The sequence below is a fragment of the Carya illinoinensis genome, chromosome 1 (genome assembly GCF_018687715.1).
Source record: "Carya illinoinensis cultivar Pawnee chromosome 1, C.illinoinensisPawnee_v1, whole genome shotgun sequence".
Classification (NCBI taxonomy): domain Eukaryota; kingdom Viridiplantae; phylum Streptophyta; class Magnoliopsida; order Fagales; family Juglandaceae; genus Carya; species Carya illinoinensis.
The window spans coordinates 48151408-48165072 of NC_056752.1; the positions used below are offsets into that span (position 1 = coordinate 48151408).

Below are 13665 nucleotides of genomic sequence, written 5' to 3' on the forward strand. Positions count from 1 at the left end.
ATCAACACTAATCATGATTAATTAGTGTGATATATATTCTTTCAACATGAACGTGACAAGACAAGATATGACTTTCACACCCAAATCTATTTTAACATTTATACCGCTGTCAACTACAATGTAAAAAAAAATTATTTATCATTCGTTTCTCATCATGTCATTATTTCATAACATGATATTAAATAATAAGTCATTACCGAAAGAGACAAGGAACATGACAACAACATGCAACTACTCCACTTACAAATTAAGCCGACATGCTACTCAAACCTAAGAAGTAATGAGATTTGAGTTATATAAAGTGTTGAAGGCGTGTTCCCATCAGCATCAGCTGATATTAGCATGCATCGACGGGTTTATGCGAACATATGCATATTGTACTATACGAGTTCTATAGAAGTTAATACTATATTGATAGTAGTGACATTTAAATAGTAGTAAAATAATTAAAGTTAAAAGATATTTTGTTGAATTATTATTTTATTTTAAAGTTTGTAAAAATTGTATTAATTTTTGCATTTAGATAATGTTCAAATGAAAAAAATTAAAAATTATTTTATATTTAAGTAATATTTGAAAATAAAATTCTAAAAAGTTTTAAAAATTTCGTATATCGTGTTTGTGTCCAAACGTCCCCTTATATATGGTAATGATAAAAAAAGGTTGTAATTATAGATAAAGATTCTTCCTCAACCAATAGCTTAGCATTTTCAATCCCAATAACACAAAAAATGATAATAATAATAATAATAATAGGATACTAGAAGAAACGTCCATGAAGATTATCTGAAACACCAACATGGTTAACAAAACAACATACAGCAGACAGCCCTGCTACAATCCTTTATCCTGGTCGATGAGAACAAGGAATTCTTGACTCGAGTATTATTATGTGACGTATTGGGTATTCCTAGTAGAAGGAGATGAGAATTCCTAGCAGCATCCACAAGGGTAAGGGACTACAGGGGATGTTCACTTGCAGCGCAACCATCAACAAAAACTTGCTTTCTTTACCGGTTCTAGCATCTATTATTAACAAGGGAAAAGGATGGGAGAGGGATCTCTCCGCAGCTTGCCATATGCCATACCAAGTTTTTTCATCTTTTCTTCACACCAAAACAGTTGCTCCTTGGTGATCCTCACCATTCTGAGAACCCTGGATAAGATTTTCACATCAATGAGGCTGAAAAGTAGCTCAACATCTTCATCTCTTTGGGGCCAGGAATTCTTCTTCCAACCTTTCCTCCTTTTGCGCAGTTCATTCAGTTTTATCCTCTTCTGCAGTCCCCAATGGTACAGACTTAGATCAGCATGATTGGTCAACAAACAAAAGAGTGCGATAACCGCCATCTATTCTAGAAGATCTCACGTCCTAAAACACACACACACACACACACACACACAGAGAATTAAGTAGCAGATGCATTCAATGCAACGCGGTTACTAGGGGCATATAGAAAACAGCTTCAGCCTATTTTTTTGGCCAGAAAACACTTCCCATGAAGATGCTTCCTTTGTTAGAAGTAACTGAATAGTTGAAAACCACGTGCAACCCAACAAACACGAAGCCCTATACACAATCCTAAAAAAATATGGCCGGCAGACCTTCTACCTCTACTAAGAGAGTCAACTGATATGAAGACGTCAATCAATGCATGGTAGTATCAAACCACTGGTAGGCTCCCCATTAAGTACAAATCAAACAAGAACATACTGATGACATTATGATGTAAAGAGATGAAGAGGGTGAATGTATCTTGACAGAAAGAACAAGTACGCTCAGAAGACCTTAAATTATCCAAGGTACACTAGCGGAAAACTCCTTAGTGAGGGCTTGTGCACCCCCCGGATTTGTTAAGACTTTATACCGAACACCTAGTGCCAATATTTTTTACAATAAGAAGACAGCACTAACGTCTAACAGGTTTCTCTGATAGAACTTCTCTCAGTATAAGTCTCAAAGGTCCAAATGCTTAAGTTGCTCCTGAATAATTTTTTGAATAAAGTTCAGAATGTGAAGAACAGAATTTTATAATCAGACTTATCTGGTTAGATACAGTATAATTAATACCCTCGATTCCCCCTTCATTAAAAAGCAAAAGTAAATATTTGGGAAAAAGAAGGGATGTAAGGGCATCCATATCCATGTTCAATGAACAACAAAGTGTAGATTAGTTTGATGTGTTCATATATTAATCTCAGCAAACCGCACATAAATTGTGGTATCAAGTTGTACCATCACTCAAAAGATACTCAAAGCACCACAGGGTAAACTTTAGGACATTGAACATTAATACAAACATGGTGTTGCATACAAGCTTAATGAGTTAAAAGCCAGGCACAAACAAGAACTAGTGGATTAAACAAAGGGAGAGAATGCATTCATGAATCTCAAACAAACAGCAAATGCACTACTAATACTGATAAGATATTACATGATTGGGGAGTTTAAAAAGCAAAAAAAAAGGTTCCTGCACTAGAGTTTTGAAAAGACTCGTCTCCTGGTTATGTCAGATAAATATGCTAGTCTTTATAAGTTGAAATACAAGGAATTTCGTAGAACCTTTACCTTCTCCAGAGCAGATTGGATCTGTTGAAGAGGGATTGTAACCTGGTTCTGATTTCCAAACAGGTGAAGAACACTGCTTGATTTTTTCTTGTCCATCTTTATGAACAAGTGGAAAGTAAGGATTGAGCACTCAACAATCTTGATGAGATCAAGGGCAAGGACAGTCAGATATGAAGATTCTTCTGTTTCTCTTTCACCTGATGCTGAAATAGATAAAATGAAGCAAATTACACAACAGCACAATTTCATATGTGAAAAAATAACAATCCATAGGCAGTCCATTTTACACAAAATGAAAATGGAAAAGCTCATATTCTCCAATTGAAATGATCCAAAAAGTTTTGTGAGTTAATTCACGAGACTTTCACCTTTTATATTAGGAACCTGGAGCAATTTAGGCCAAAGATTCCTGGATCGAGCATAAGTTTGTGCCCTAAGACCCTCCTCAAAGGGCTCATTCTCAATAAACCTTTGTAACAAAACTTGGAATTGTTGAAACTGGTGAGCACTATGATTATAGCAGGCCAGATTATCAGCTTGGCTTGAGATTTTCTGACTCAACTGAGTATATTGACAGTGAAGTGCTTCCCAAGTCAAACAGATTTGAGCTACGTATGCCGTTTCAATATCTTGGTATGGGTCATGAACTGGATGCTGAAGATGCTCAGTTTCACAATTGGGTTCTTCAATCTTCTTCAAAGAAAGACAGCCAATAGGGAATGTAAGCTTCTTAGATGTGGATCTTGATGATGGAGTTGCAGGGGCTTGGGAGCCCGCAAGACAACCTTTAATGTGAAGAGGTATTAAAGAAGATGTCATTACATGGCAACCATTAAAGGAGCTCATAAAATTTGAAAAACAGAAAGCAAAAACTGGAAATCGTTGATGGCCAAGGAAAATAAAAAAGAAAAGCCAATAAACATCAATATCATGTAGGTAGGCACAAGATATGATACAGTAGCCACCCAGGCATAAAAAGCAAGCACCAGATAGACATGCTTGTTTGTTTTTCCAACATTGTCAAGTTCTAATTGTGGTCCTTGTGCTCTAGAAAAAGATAGGTATATATTTCATAAATCTAAAATGATTTAGATGGTGAAGAAAGCTACGAGGTTTCACTTTTGAAATAAGAAGCACCGCGAATGGAAGAGTTTGCCATACTATCTTTTAAAGCAAGATACCTCTACCGACTTCGTTAACCTGCTGCATGCTCATACGATCAAAGAACAGCATTCGCTCGCAGTACTTGTCATACAAAGCGTCAACGCCACCCCACCACTGGAGAGCTTCAGCTTCCACATCCCTCCAGTCACTAGAGCTTGTCTCACCACCCTCCTCGTCCTCCTCCTCCTCTTCTTCATCACATGACTCTTCTTCAGGAATCAAAACCATAAAGCTGTTTCTTCTCAGTTCTTTCAATCTCCTCTTCACCTCATCTGTAATAAAATCGTCGTCGTCATCCTCAGCTTCAGAAACAGGATCAGCATGAGCAGATTTACTCAAATCATCACCAACATTCCCATTCTTTGGTTGCTCATGCTGTGGCACCGGCTTCTCCTCTAAATCTTTTTCTGGGTCTGGTTTGTGGGCTTTTCTGAATTTTCTGACTTTAAAGAAACTCATGTTCAGCGACCCTTCCTTCGCTAATAAGCTTTTCTGGTGCAAAGAGTACTAACTATATTCTTTCTTCTAAATCACAAATCAGAACCCGAAAAGCACGCTAGTAAGAAACTTTGCAGACGAAAATATTTTAAATCCAGGAATAAAACCTGCTTTTATCCCAAACGTTCCATAGAGCCAATGTGCGATGCTGCAGTCAAAATCCGTCTCGAGTAGATTATCTGCAAACAAAACCCAGAAGTCTTCCGTGGAAAATCTATTACGTGTACTGAAAACATTTTATGCCAGAATATGACGAGCAAAAAACCCTTCGTAATGCCAATCCACCGTCACAAGAAGTCAGCGATACATTACCGAAACAGCAAAAACACTTGCATTGAGCTTAGATCAGCTTCAAAGCACATTCTTGTCGCCAATAAGGGAGCTCTGAAGAAAACTGATGAAAAAACATAAACCGTAGGAAGCTGGAAACAGCCAAAAAAACCGATTAGTTTCCCCTAAAAAGCTCAACTACAGAACCAAATTCTCAGAAAAGAACAAACAGATAGGTCAGTAAAGTACATTCTTTTCACAAGCATTCAAGATGTTAATCTCTTTAAATTTCTAAAGACTCACAACAGATCGAGCATTTACCTTATATTGATCAATGAAACTGCATTAACAGAGACCAGAAGTCCCAGCAACTTCTCAAATATTTGCAGATCCTTCGAACATTTCATTTATGAGCCACAATATGAAACAAATCTCCGAGGTGTCTCGAGATAAGTCAGCGACTAGAGTGGCCCAGCGAGATTTGCTTATTATTTTTTAGACCGTTTCGCTGCTCAAAAGCAATCTTCGAGAAGCATTGCACTAAAAAGTAAAAACACCAAAATTCCAACAAGAACCCAGTAAGCATCTCGGGAAATAAGCTAATTTTCTCAACTTTTCACACTTAAAAGGACAAAGAAAATAGAAACAAATCCATGAAATCTGAGGAGATCAAGAAATGTGAGCAATGTGGAACTAGACGCCCAAAACCACAGAAGCAGAGCTACAGAGAGATGCTTTGTTATCACCTGCGGGCATTAAATTGTTTTGATTTGCATTTCCGATGAAAATGGTGGGTGTGCTATTTGTCACCATTTATGTGTTGCTTTATTGGATAAATTAAGTAAAGTATTTGGATTTTCTGGAACGATTGTAAGCTCGAAAAACTAATGATGATAAGAAAACACAAGGGTGGACAGACTACTCCTCGTACAGAGAATATTGTCAGAAAGCAGCTCTCTCTATTGACGCCTAAAGCCGCGGCCTCGAGGGTGTTTGATTTCTTCTTCTCGATGAAATTATCTTATTGCCCTCAGTGAATTTACTTGAAAAGGCAACCAAGCCCTGCCCCTTCAATTTATTTGATTTAGGTTCGGACAGGGTGTGAGGTGATTTTATATATTTTATAAATAGTAATAAAAAGTTAAAGGATGAAATATTAAATAATAATAAATAATATTAAAAAGTAATAAAAAATATGTAAATAATAATAATAAAATAATACTTATTAGTAAAGCATTCTCATAATGTTATAATATCCAAACAAGCTCTTAATCCAATTTTTCTTTTAACTAAAAGAATTGTTAAAGACGTAAAAATATTTTATAAAAATAAATTTATAAATAGACATGATTTATATAATATATTATAATACATTAAATCTATCTTATAAGAAAATAATTTTATAATCTAATAAATTAAATTAAATAATATTAATTTATAAATTTACTTTTATGAGATATTCTTTTAGGTAAAACATTTTTCACAAATAAAAAGATGCAAATAAAATAGAAGTGAAAATTAAACCAAAAAAGTGGTTGTTTTCACCAATGCGACCATCAAGTTAATTAATATCCATTAATTAAGCTTTCACAAATATCATTTCTCTGTTGGAAAAGAATTATATATTATTCGTATGTTAAGAATTCTAATAATATAAACTCCGGATCTAAAAGAATGTAATTTAATGCAACTTCAAAAAGGTAAATTCACATTGGACTGAGTCACGAGATTTTAAAATAGACTTTTAGGCCCCACCCCTATTCAAAATAGAGTTTGATCTACATGTGGGAGAATGAATAGCCTAATCATCTAATTATATAAATTTATTTGAAAAAATTTAGTTGTAAGCATAATTACGCATTAATATATACATTAATCGAATATAATTGGTCAAAAAGTTGATTTGTTTGAAAACGGTGCTAATATAAATTTTAAATATGAAGAAATCAGTATTGGTATGCAGATTAGTACGCAATTTTACTTGTATATAGCAAAACTCAATTTATTTAAACTTTTGCTAGAAAGAATCACATAAAGTATAACCTACAACATTTTATTTAACATTGTCGAATAAGCTTGATTTGGTTACCGAATATCAAACTATTTATTCTCGTCTAATTATTACAATTTTTTAAAATTTTAAAATAAAAATTAATATTAAAAAATTATATTATAATAATAATATTTTATTTAATTTTCAATAAAACATCTCATCTCTTCTCATCTGAACTGTATAATCAAACGAGACCTAAGAGATTGAGGAAATCTTGGTCCAATTAGGATAGAATACATTTTATGTCAGCCCTAAAAGTATTGGGCAATGGCTTATGCATCTTCATATTTGCATGATATCTCTTTAAATTAGCCTACATTGAATTATGCATCTTTAAAATTTTGTATAGGTATAAATAATATTTCTTCAAATTTGAAAAAACACTATTCATTCTCCAAATATTATTTTACTATTTTTCTCTCTCCTACCCATTAAAATTAACTTTTTGAAATTTATATTAAGATGATTTTGATATATGAAATTTGTATTAAGTTGATGATAAAAAGTATTTTTTAGTATATATTAATATTTATTGATAAAATTAGTCAATTTGATATATGAAATTGGTAATATTTAAATATATGAAATTGGTATTTTTGAGTATATTGTGCTAATTGTAAAATATATTAAAATAATAAATTTAAGAAAAAAATAAAAAAATATATATAATAATATTTTATTATTTAATTCAAAAAAGAGTAATTCAATATGAATTTTTTTAATATATAAAATCAATGTTTAAAAGATATAATTTTGAAAATGTATATAAAAAATCAATTATAATGTTCTTAGTAACTTCAGCTCAATATCTTGGTATTTGTGGATCTGCACGTTTGGCTCCAAATAAGATAGTTATTGGTGGGGAAAATACTAGTTTAACGTAAATTTTTTACCGAAAATCTCTACCGAAATTTTTTTTTATTTTTTTTACTTAACTATTAAGTAAGTGTTTTTAAATGAATATATGATTTTTTTATTTTTTAAAAATATTTAAATAGTTTTAAAAAATGAAAAAATGAAAAAAAAAAAAAAAAAAACTTTGGACTGATCGGTAGAGATTTTCAGTGGAAAATCTCTGTGGATGTAGCACGGTCCAGTTGGTGGTGTCAGTTTTTATAGGTAAAGTAGCTGTGAACTGACAAGTGATAAGCATGCAATTACAGGCTCAGCACAGGAAGTATGTAGAGTTTTTGGAAAGGGTGGTGCTGCAGGTACAGTTGGCGGCGGGAGCCACTATTAGGTAAAATTAGTTTTTTATTTTTTTAAATTATTTTTTAATACTTTTAAATATTTTAAAAATATATAAAAAAATTATAATAATATTAAAAAAATTTCTTAATCATTAAAAAAATATAAAAAACAAATTGAGCTAGTGGTGGCCTCCAACGGTAGCCACCAGTGGTGGCCTTAGTATTTTCTTTTTAGAAAATGATAAGGCCACTGCTCCTAATTATAACTCTAGCATTTATTATAGATTCATCTTTAGTTTTTTTATTTCTTCATGATTAAAGAAATATTTTTTTAATAATATTATAAATATTTTTTAAAAAAATTTAAAATATTAAAAAATATATATAAAAAAATACAATAAAAAATATTAAATTGCTAACGGTAGCTCTCAAAAAGAGCTTGGAGTGGTGACCGTAGCACTAGAATTTGTGTCTATCCTTTTACTATCAATTATTTGTTTTTTCATTTTCTTATTTAAGTATTAAAAATAACATACACGACCTTCTTTTATAATTTTTTAAAAAATAAGTTAAACCAACTAATACAATCATGTAATTTAATTAAAAATAAATTTAATTTTATAAAAATTAATATTCTTTTTGTGTTGTGCTCTTTAATGTCAATTTTTATAAAATTGAATTCATTTTTAATTAAATTACATGATTATTTTAGTTGATTGAATTTATTTTCTTCTAAATTATACAATAAGATCATGTTATGAGATTTGTAATTCAAATTTAAATAACAAGATGAAGAAAAAAAAAATTGAAATAATAAAATAATAACAGATGAGGTGTAGGGGTATCATTGCCCTTCTTTAGATTGTGTGGGGATTTTGAAGGCCCGATAGCGAGTTCCAAGCCAACAATTACATTCATACATTATCTACGGATGCTATACATTCATATGTTATGTATAGTAGCTAGTAACCTAAGAGCATTGGTAGTAGGTTCAATAAAATTAAATTATAGTTAAAGAATAGTTAAAATGTGAAAAAAATATTTACAATAGACTCAACAAGTGTACAGTAATTTTAGCCATTAATCTTTTGGCTAGCTAAATTTATTAAGCTAAAATCACTAGCTAAATAATATTTTTAGAGTAAAATATTCTTCCCCCGCTACATCGAACAATCTCGCGTAGCCAAATTTCTGTTCTTCCCCCCTTTCATCTCCTTCACCAAAACCCACTAGAGCAACAGAAAAACCTCCCAACTCTCCCAGATTTTTGGTTGTCGATGGCCAAAACTCCCTCCCGAATTGCCTCCCAGTTCCAGCATCTGTAGCACCGAAGGAACAGCAACCGCAGCACCGAACGAACTCCATCGTCTCCCAGCTGCAGCACCGAACGGACACAACCCTGTGAGAATAAAAGGACCGCTGGTAAGCTGCCGAATCCTATGCCTCCATTGTTGGGTCTCCTTTGTTTTTTTAATTTTTTATGCGATTTTCTGGTGAAGGGTAGCATCAAACGGAGCTTCTAGTTTTTGTACTAAACGGAATTCAAGTACTGGAAGATTTGGAGCTGCAACAGCAAACGGACGCAACGCACCGGTAATTCCCAGGCCATCATGCTCCTTTGTTTTTTCTTTTTTTCTTTTTTCTTTTTTTATGCATTTTCAGGAATCACCGAATGGATCGGATGAGATTTTTCTTCTTTGATATTAGAACTCCTTTTTTTTTTTTTTTAGAATTCTCAATGGTTGATTGAATTTCTAGAATTTGATTTTGGTGTATTGATTTGATAAAATTCTGATGAACCACTTCAAGAAATATTGTTACTGTGGAATTTGGGAATTTCTTGTGATGTATTATGATGAAACCGAATTTACTGATAATGGGTGGTCGAATTTATTTCATCCATCAGTGTATATTTTTCTTGTGATGTATTGTGATGAAACCGAATTTGAAATTTTTTTTTTTCATCCATCAGTTTATATTTTTCAATTTCTTGGTGATTCTTGTGGACCACATTCCAACTGTTTAGGAATGATATCTAGTGATTGATTATATCTAGTTCCTTATTTCATATCTCTTGTTAGGAATGGATCCATCCACTCACCGTGATGTCTACTTCACAAATCTTCTAAATAACAATGATTTTTTGATGAGTGCCACAAATGAATAAGAACTCTCTCTACCCCAAGTTGAGGTTATTGAAATTGAACCGAGTGGACGAAAACCACAACGGAGTAATAATTTTAGTAATGAGGAAGATTTGTTGCTTGTGGAGGGATGACTTGAAACTTCCTTAGATGTGGTATAAGGAAAAGATCAAAAGCACACGATGCTATGGAAAAGAATTCATAAGTATTTTGAGAAAAACAAGAAATTTGACTTTTTACGCAACTACAAAATATAGCCGTTAAAAAATATAACCGTTGGAAAAATATAGCCGTTAAAAAAAAATAATACATGAATAATATAACCGTTAAAAAATATAGCCTTTGGAATAATATAGCCGTTATAAATTTTAATACATCAATAATACAACCATAAACTTTAATACAACAATAATACAACCATAAAATTTAATATAACAATAAGATAACTATAAATTTTAATATAAAAATAAATTTTAATACAACCATAATATTTAATATAATCATATTCAAATTACAATTAGAATTAAAATTCAATAAAAAGTTCAAAATCAATATTTTAATAGAATAGTGAAAGATTTGTTGAGCCTATTATTTGATGTTATAAAAAATGGATAGCTAAAATTTGTAAAAGTGAAAACTTTAGCTAAATTTTAACTAAAATTTATTGAGCCCACTACTGACGCTCTAACCAGGCGAGTGGTATTGGCAGAAACTTGTTCTTGGCACGAGCCAATACATCACAATAATCTGCACGACTAAAGCAGTCACGAAAATCAGTGAAGAGCTTATCGTACACCCTCCATTGGACTTTGGTTGATCTAGAGTACGGGTATGGAAGAAAATCCTGCAAATTTAGCAGAGGCAGGCCAATGGGTAATCAGCATCAACATGGGAATAATGGTGATCACTTGCATTTAATTCCCTCTTATGAATAGAATTATTAGGTGACAAAAAGACAAACTTATGACTGGTGTAGCTCACTTACATCACCCTCTTGTGCGAGGCTTTTAAGCAAGCAAAATGTGTGTTCGTTCTTCTCCAAACGATCGAGAACAGCCACCCAGATCTGTGAAGCAAGCTCCTGGGCAATGTCACTTGATTTTCCGCAAGCAATAAATTGATCTGCCAAACACAAACTAATGACTGCTCAACCATCAATCCAATTACTTGAGATGAAAAGGTTGCATGCACGAAAAATGGTAGAGCATTGGATGCAGTTCCAGAGGTTCAAATGATTTAAGTATGGTGACCAGGTTCCATTATGGATTTTGTACAACATGTTTCTTGCAACACCAAACATACCCTCACCAATGATAATAGACCAATATTCAAGATGAAGAACTTTGAATATTAGGACAGTTATGGGGCAACTACATCGCAGCAAAATGTGATGGCAAAAGAAAGGGATCTCAAACTCACATGGAACGAAAATTGTTGACATGTCCACAAGGCATAGACAGGTGCTGGCTTCTAAGGCTCAGGGGAAAAAATGTCCAGTTTATTAAGGTTTTTATATGAGGTTCTACCTATGAAATGAGAGAAGGGAATTTTTTTCAAGTAGAAATTTAAGGGTTACAAGCGAGAAAATGATGATCATGAAGAGTAGAGGACACACCAATTATGGTTCCGTGAAGTATCCCCAGAGGAGTTGGCATAGTGGATAGCTCAAGTTGTTCTTTCAAAAACAAATAAGTGTGTCCAACAAGCTGACCTATCTCACCGTCCAGAGCAAAGATGTGTTTACTAACATATAAAGCTGTGAATCTCCTGAAGGCATTCGATGAGACTGTTAGTAGGGCAATACGCTTCTAGTAATATAATATAGTACTTCTGATGAGTCAAAAGAAACTACTTAATGACACTGAAACCTATATAAGAGAGCATGCCAATTTCATACGAAAGGTCCATAGACAGAGTACAAGTTATTCAAAAGAAGAGTTGATGATGCAAGCAACATGCCATTAAGGGCTGTAAAAGTTATGTGAGAGATGGAAAATCTATTCTTGGGCTGACATGGTTGCTGGGAAAAGTTATGGTGCAAATTGAAATTTTTTGTGGCTTGGGGATCAAAGTGAAAAATAGTGGTAGTTTGTGGGTGGAAAGAGTAATTCTCCCTTTTACAGTACTCTCTTGTAGTGTGTTGCTTGGACTGGTCCATGGTTTGGTTATCTTGTGGGTTTATCACTTACTTTTGTAAAATAGATCTAGCATATCACATGAATTCATGTCAGTTTGTGAATTTATTTTTATAAAACCTAACAGGAACACTACTCTTCTAAATTACATGCGTTAGGAAGGGTCGACTAATTCAGATATAATCACCTAACAAGAAGCAGCATGCGCACATTATCAAACAGAATAGAAACCACTTTTTCTTCTCAATTTCAAGAGATCAATGACGTCCATCAAGCTCTACATCTACCAGGGGAAGCACTCTTTACGAACTTTTTATGATTCTATTTTCAGAAATGAGAATTCGCAGAAACAGATAGGTTCAAGGAGAGACAACTTCCAGTTAGGAAGAGAGAAAATTCCAAAACAACTCCTCAGCTGTGCTTAAGAATATCAGAAATATCATAATCAATTTTCTGTCAATCTGCGCAGCTTTTTTCAAACCATGAAACTAATAACTAAATCCGACTAGAATTTCTGAGAAGTTAATGTTTTATGAATATACGTAAACTAAGGGACTACACTTTTACCTTCTGCTCGACCCACGAGGAATAGGTCCTGGCCACCTTTTAGCTTGGCCAGCTAAAGGATGAGTCTTGATTAGGGCAGCTTGCCACAAGCATTCTCCACGAAACAGATTGGCCCACTGTTTTTTCACACAAGATATTTGTGTCCAATATGAGACAGGAACTCGAATGAAAATTTCTATCAGGAGATGATCAGGAAGTTTTTCAACAGTGTTATCAACTGATGTTATAGTGTCATCATCATCTCTACTATTATGATCTGTCATTAGAATTCTGCAATGAAAGAGCCACAACATGAAAGCATTTAAAAAAGTAGCGTTAATGTGCCAAATGAAAAGTCTCTACTGCAAGTTCAAACTGGGAAAAAGGTCGAAAAATTAGTTTTCCATGACAACATGGAAAGCATCTCTACTGTTATCTGTCGTTAGAATTCTGCAAGATTAATTCAGGCGACTTTTGTTTTTTGGTTTGCCGGCGAAGATAGTAGAAGAAAGAGTGAAATAATTGAAAGCAAAACAAACATAGGCTCTTTGATTATATAATCTGAATATGAAATCTTGAACAAAGACACTGCTGACAATTATTAATTAAACTGAACAGTACTAAAGAAACCATCTTTTGTTTGATCAAAACGATATTCAAATCTTACAACTTCTCCAGTCTCCACACAAAACAAGAAAAGGATTCACCAGAAAAGAAAAACACATTAAAGTAACACAATCCACGGACATGGGAAAGTGGCAAAATTCAAGACCATACACGTACGGCAAATGAATCTTACCAACAAAGAAAAAGTTCATGCAAAAATAAAAATAAACAGAAGTGAATAAGACATTCATTGAATTATCATGAAGTTAAAAGGTGAAAGTGAGCAACTCATGAACCGAATCCCAAATACAAAACAGAACTTAAACTACGTACCAGAGAGAGCGGGAAATTAACGCAACGAGTATTCAGGTTAGAGATTCCAGAAAGGAAGAAAAGAGAAGGCAGCTCGTTGTGTGTGTCCGACGTGGGTGGGTTGTGGGTGTGTTGGGCCTGGCTTGTGCTTTTTTTTCTTATTCTTTTTCATGACCAC

General features: G+C 33.3%; 2 protein-coding genes across 7 annotated transcripts; both read right to left on the reverse strand.

The window, feature by feature from the left end:
• Positions 1-782: 782 nt before the first annotated feature.
• LOC122279416 lies at positions 783-5445 on the reverse strand. 5 transcript variants are annotated; one of them, XM_043090089.1, is made up of 7 exons: positions 4823-5445; positions 4544-4653; positions 4339-4410; positions 3751-4225; positions 2938-3354; positions 2570-2772; positions 783-1278 (listed from the first exon to the last, which is right to left on the reverse strand). In XM_043090089.1, the coding sequence occupies exons 4-7, from the start codon at positions 4190-4192 to the stop codon at positions 1033-1035; spliced, it is 1308 nt and encodes a 435-aa protein (XP_042946023.1). In that variant the 5' UTR covers positions 4193-4225; positions 4339-4410; positions 4544-4653; positions 4823-5445; the 3' UTR covers positions 783-1032. The 5 variants fall into 5 exon arrangements, with proteins under 5 accessions (XP_042946023.1, XP_042946043.1, XP_042946015.1 ...); XM_043090109.1 differs by having other exon boundaries at positions 3751-4176; positions 4823-5444; XM_043090081.1 differs by having other exon boundaries at positions 4339-4653.
• Positions 5446-10463: 5018 nt separating this feature from the next.
• Positions 10464-13665, reverse strand: LOC122279448. Of its 2 annotated transcripts, none has more exons than XM_043090139.1 (5): positions 13509-13665; positions 12591-12860; positions 11600-11655; positions 10874-11010; positions 10464-10732 (listed from the first exon to the last, which is right to left on the reverse strand). In XM_043090139.1, the coding sequence occupies exons 2-5, from the start codon at positions 12851-12853 to the stop codon at positions 10562-10564; spliced, it is 627 nt and encodes a 208-aa protein (XP_042946073.1). In that variant the 5' UTR covers positions 12854-12860; positions 13509-13665; the 3' UTR covers positions 10464-10561. The 2 variants fall into 2 exon arrangements, with proteins under 2 accessions (XP_042946073.1, XP_042946066.1); XM_043090132.1 differs by having other exon boundaries at positions 11504-11655; positions 13509-13657.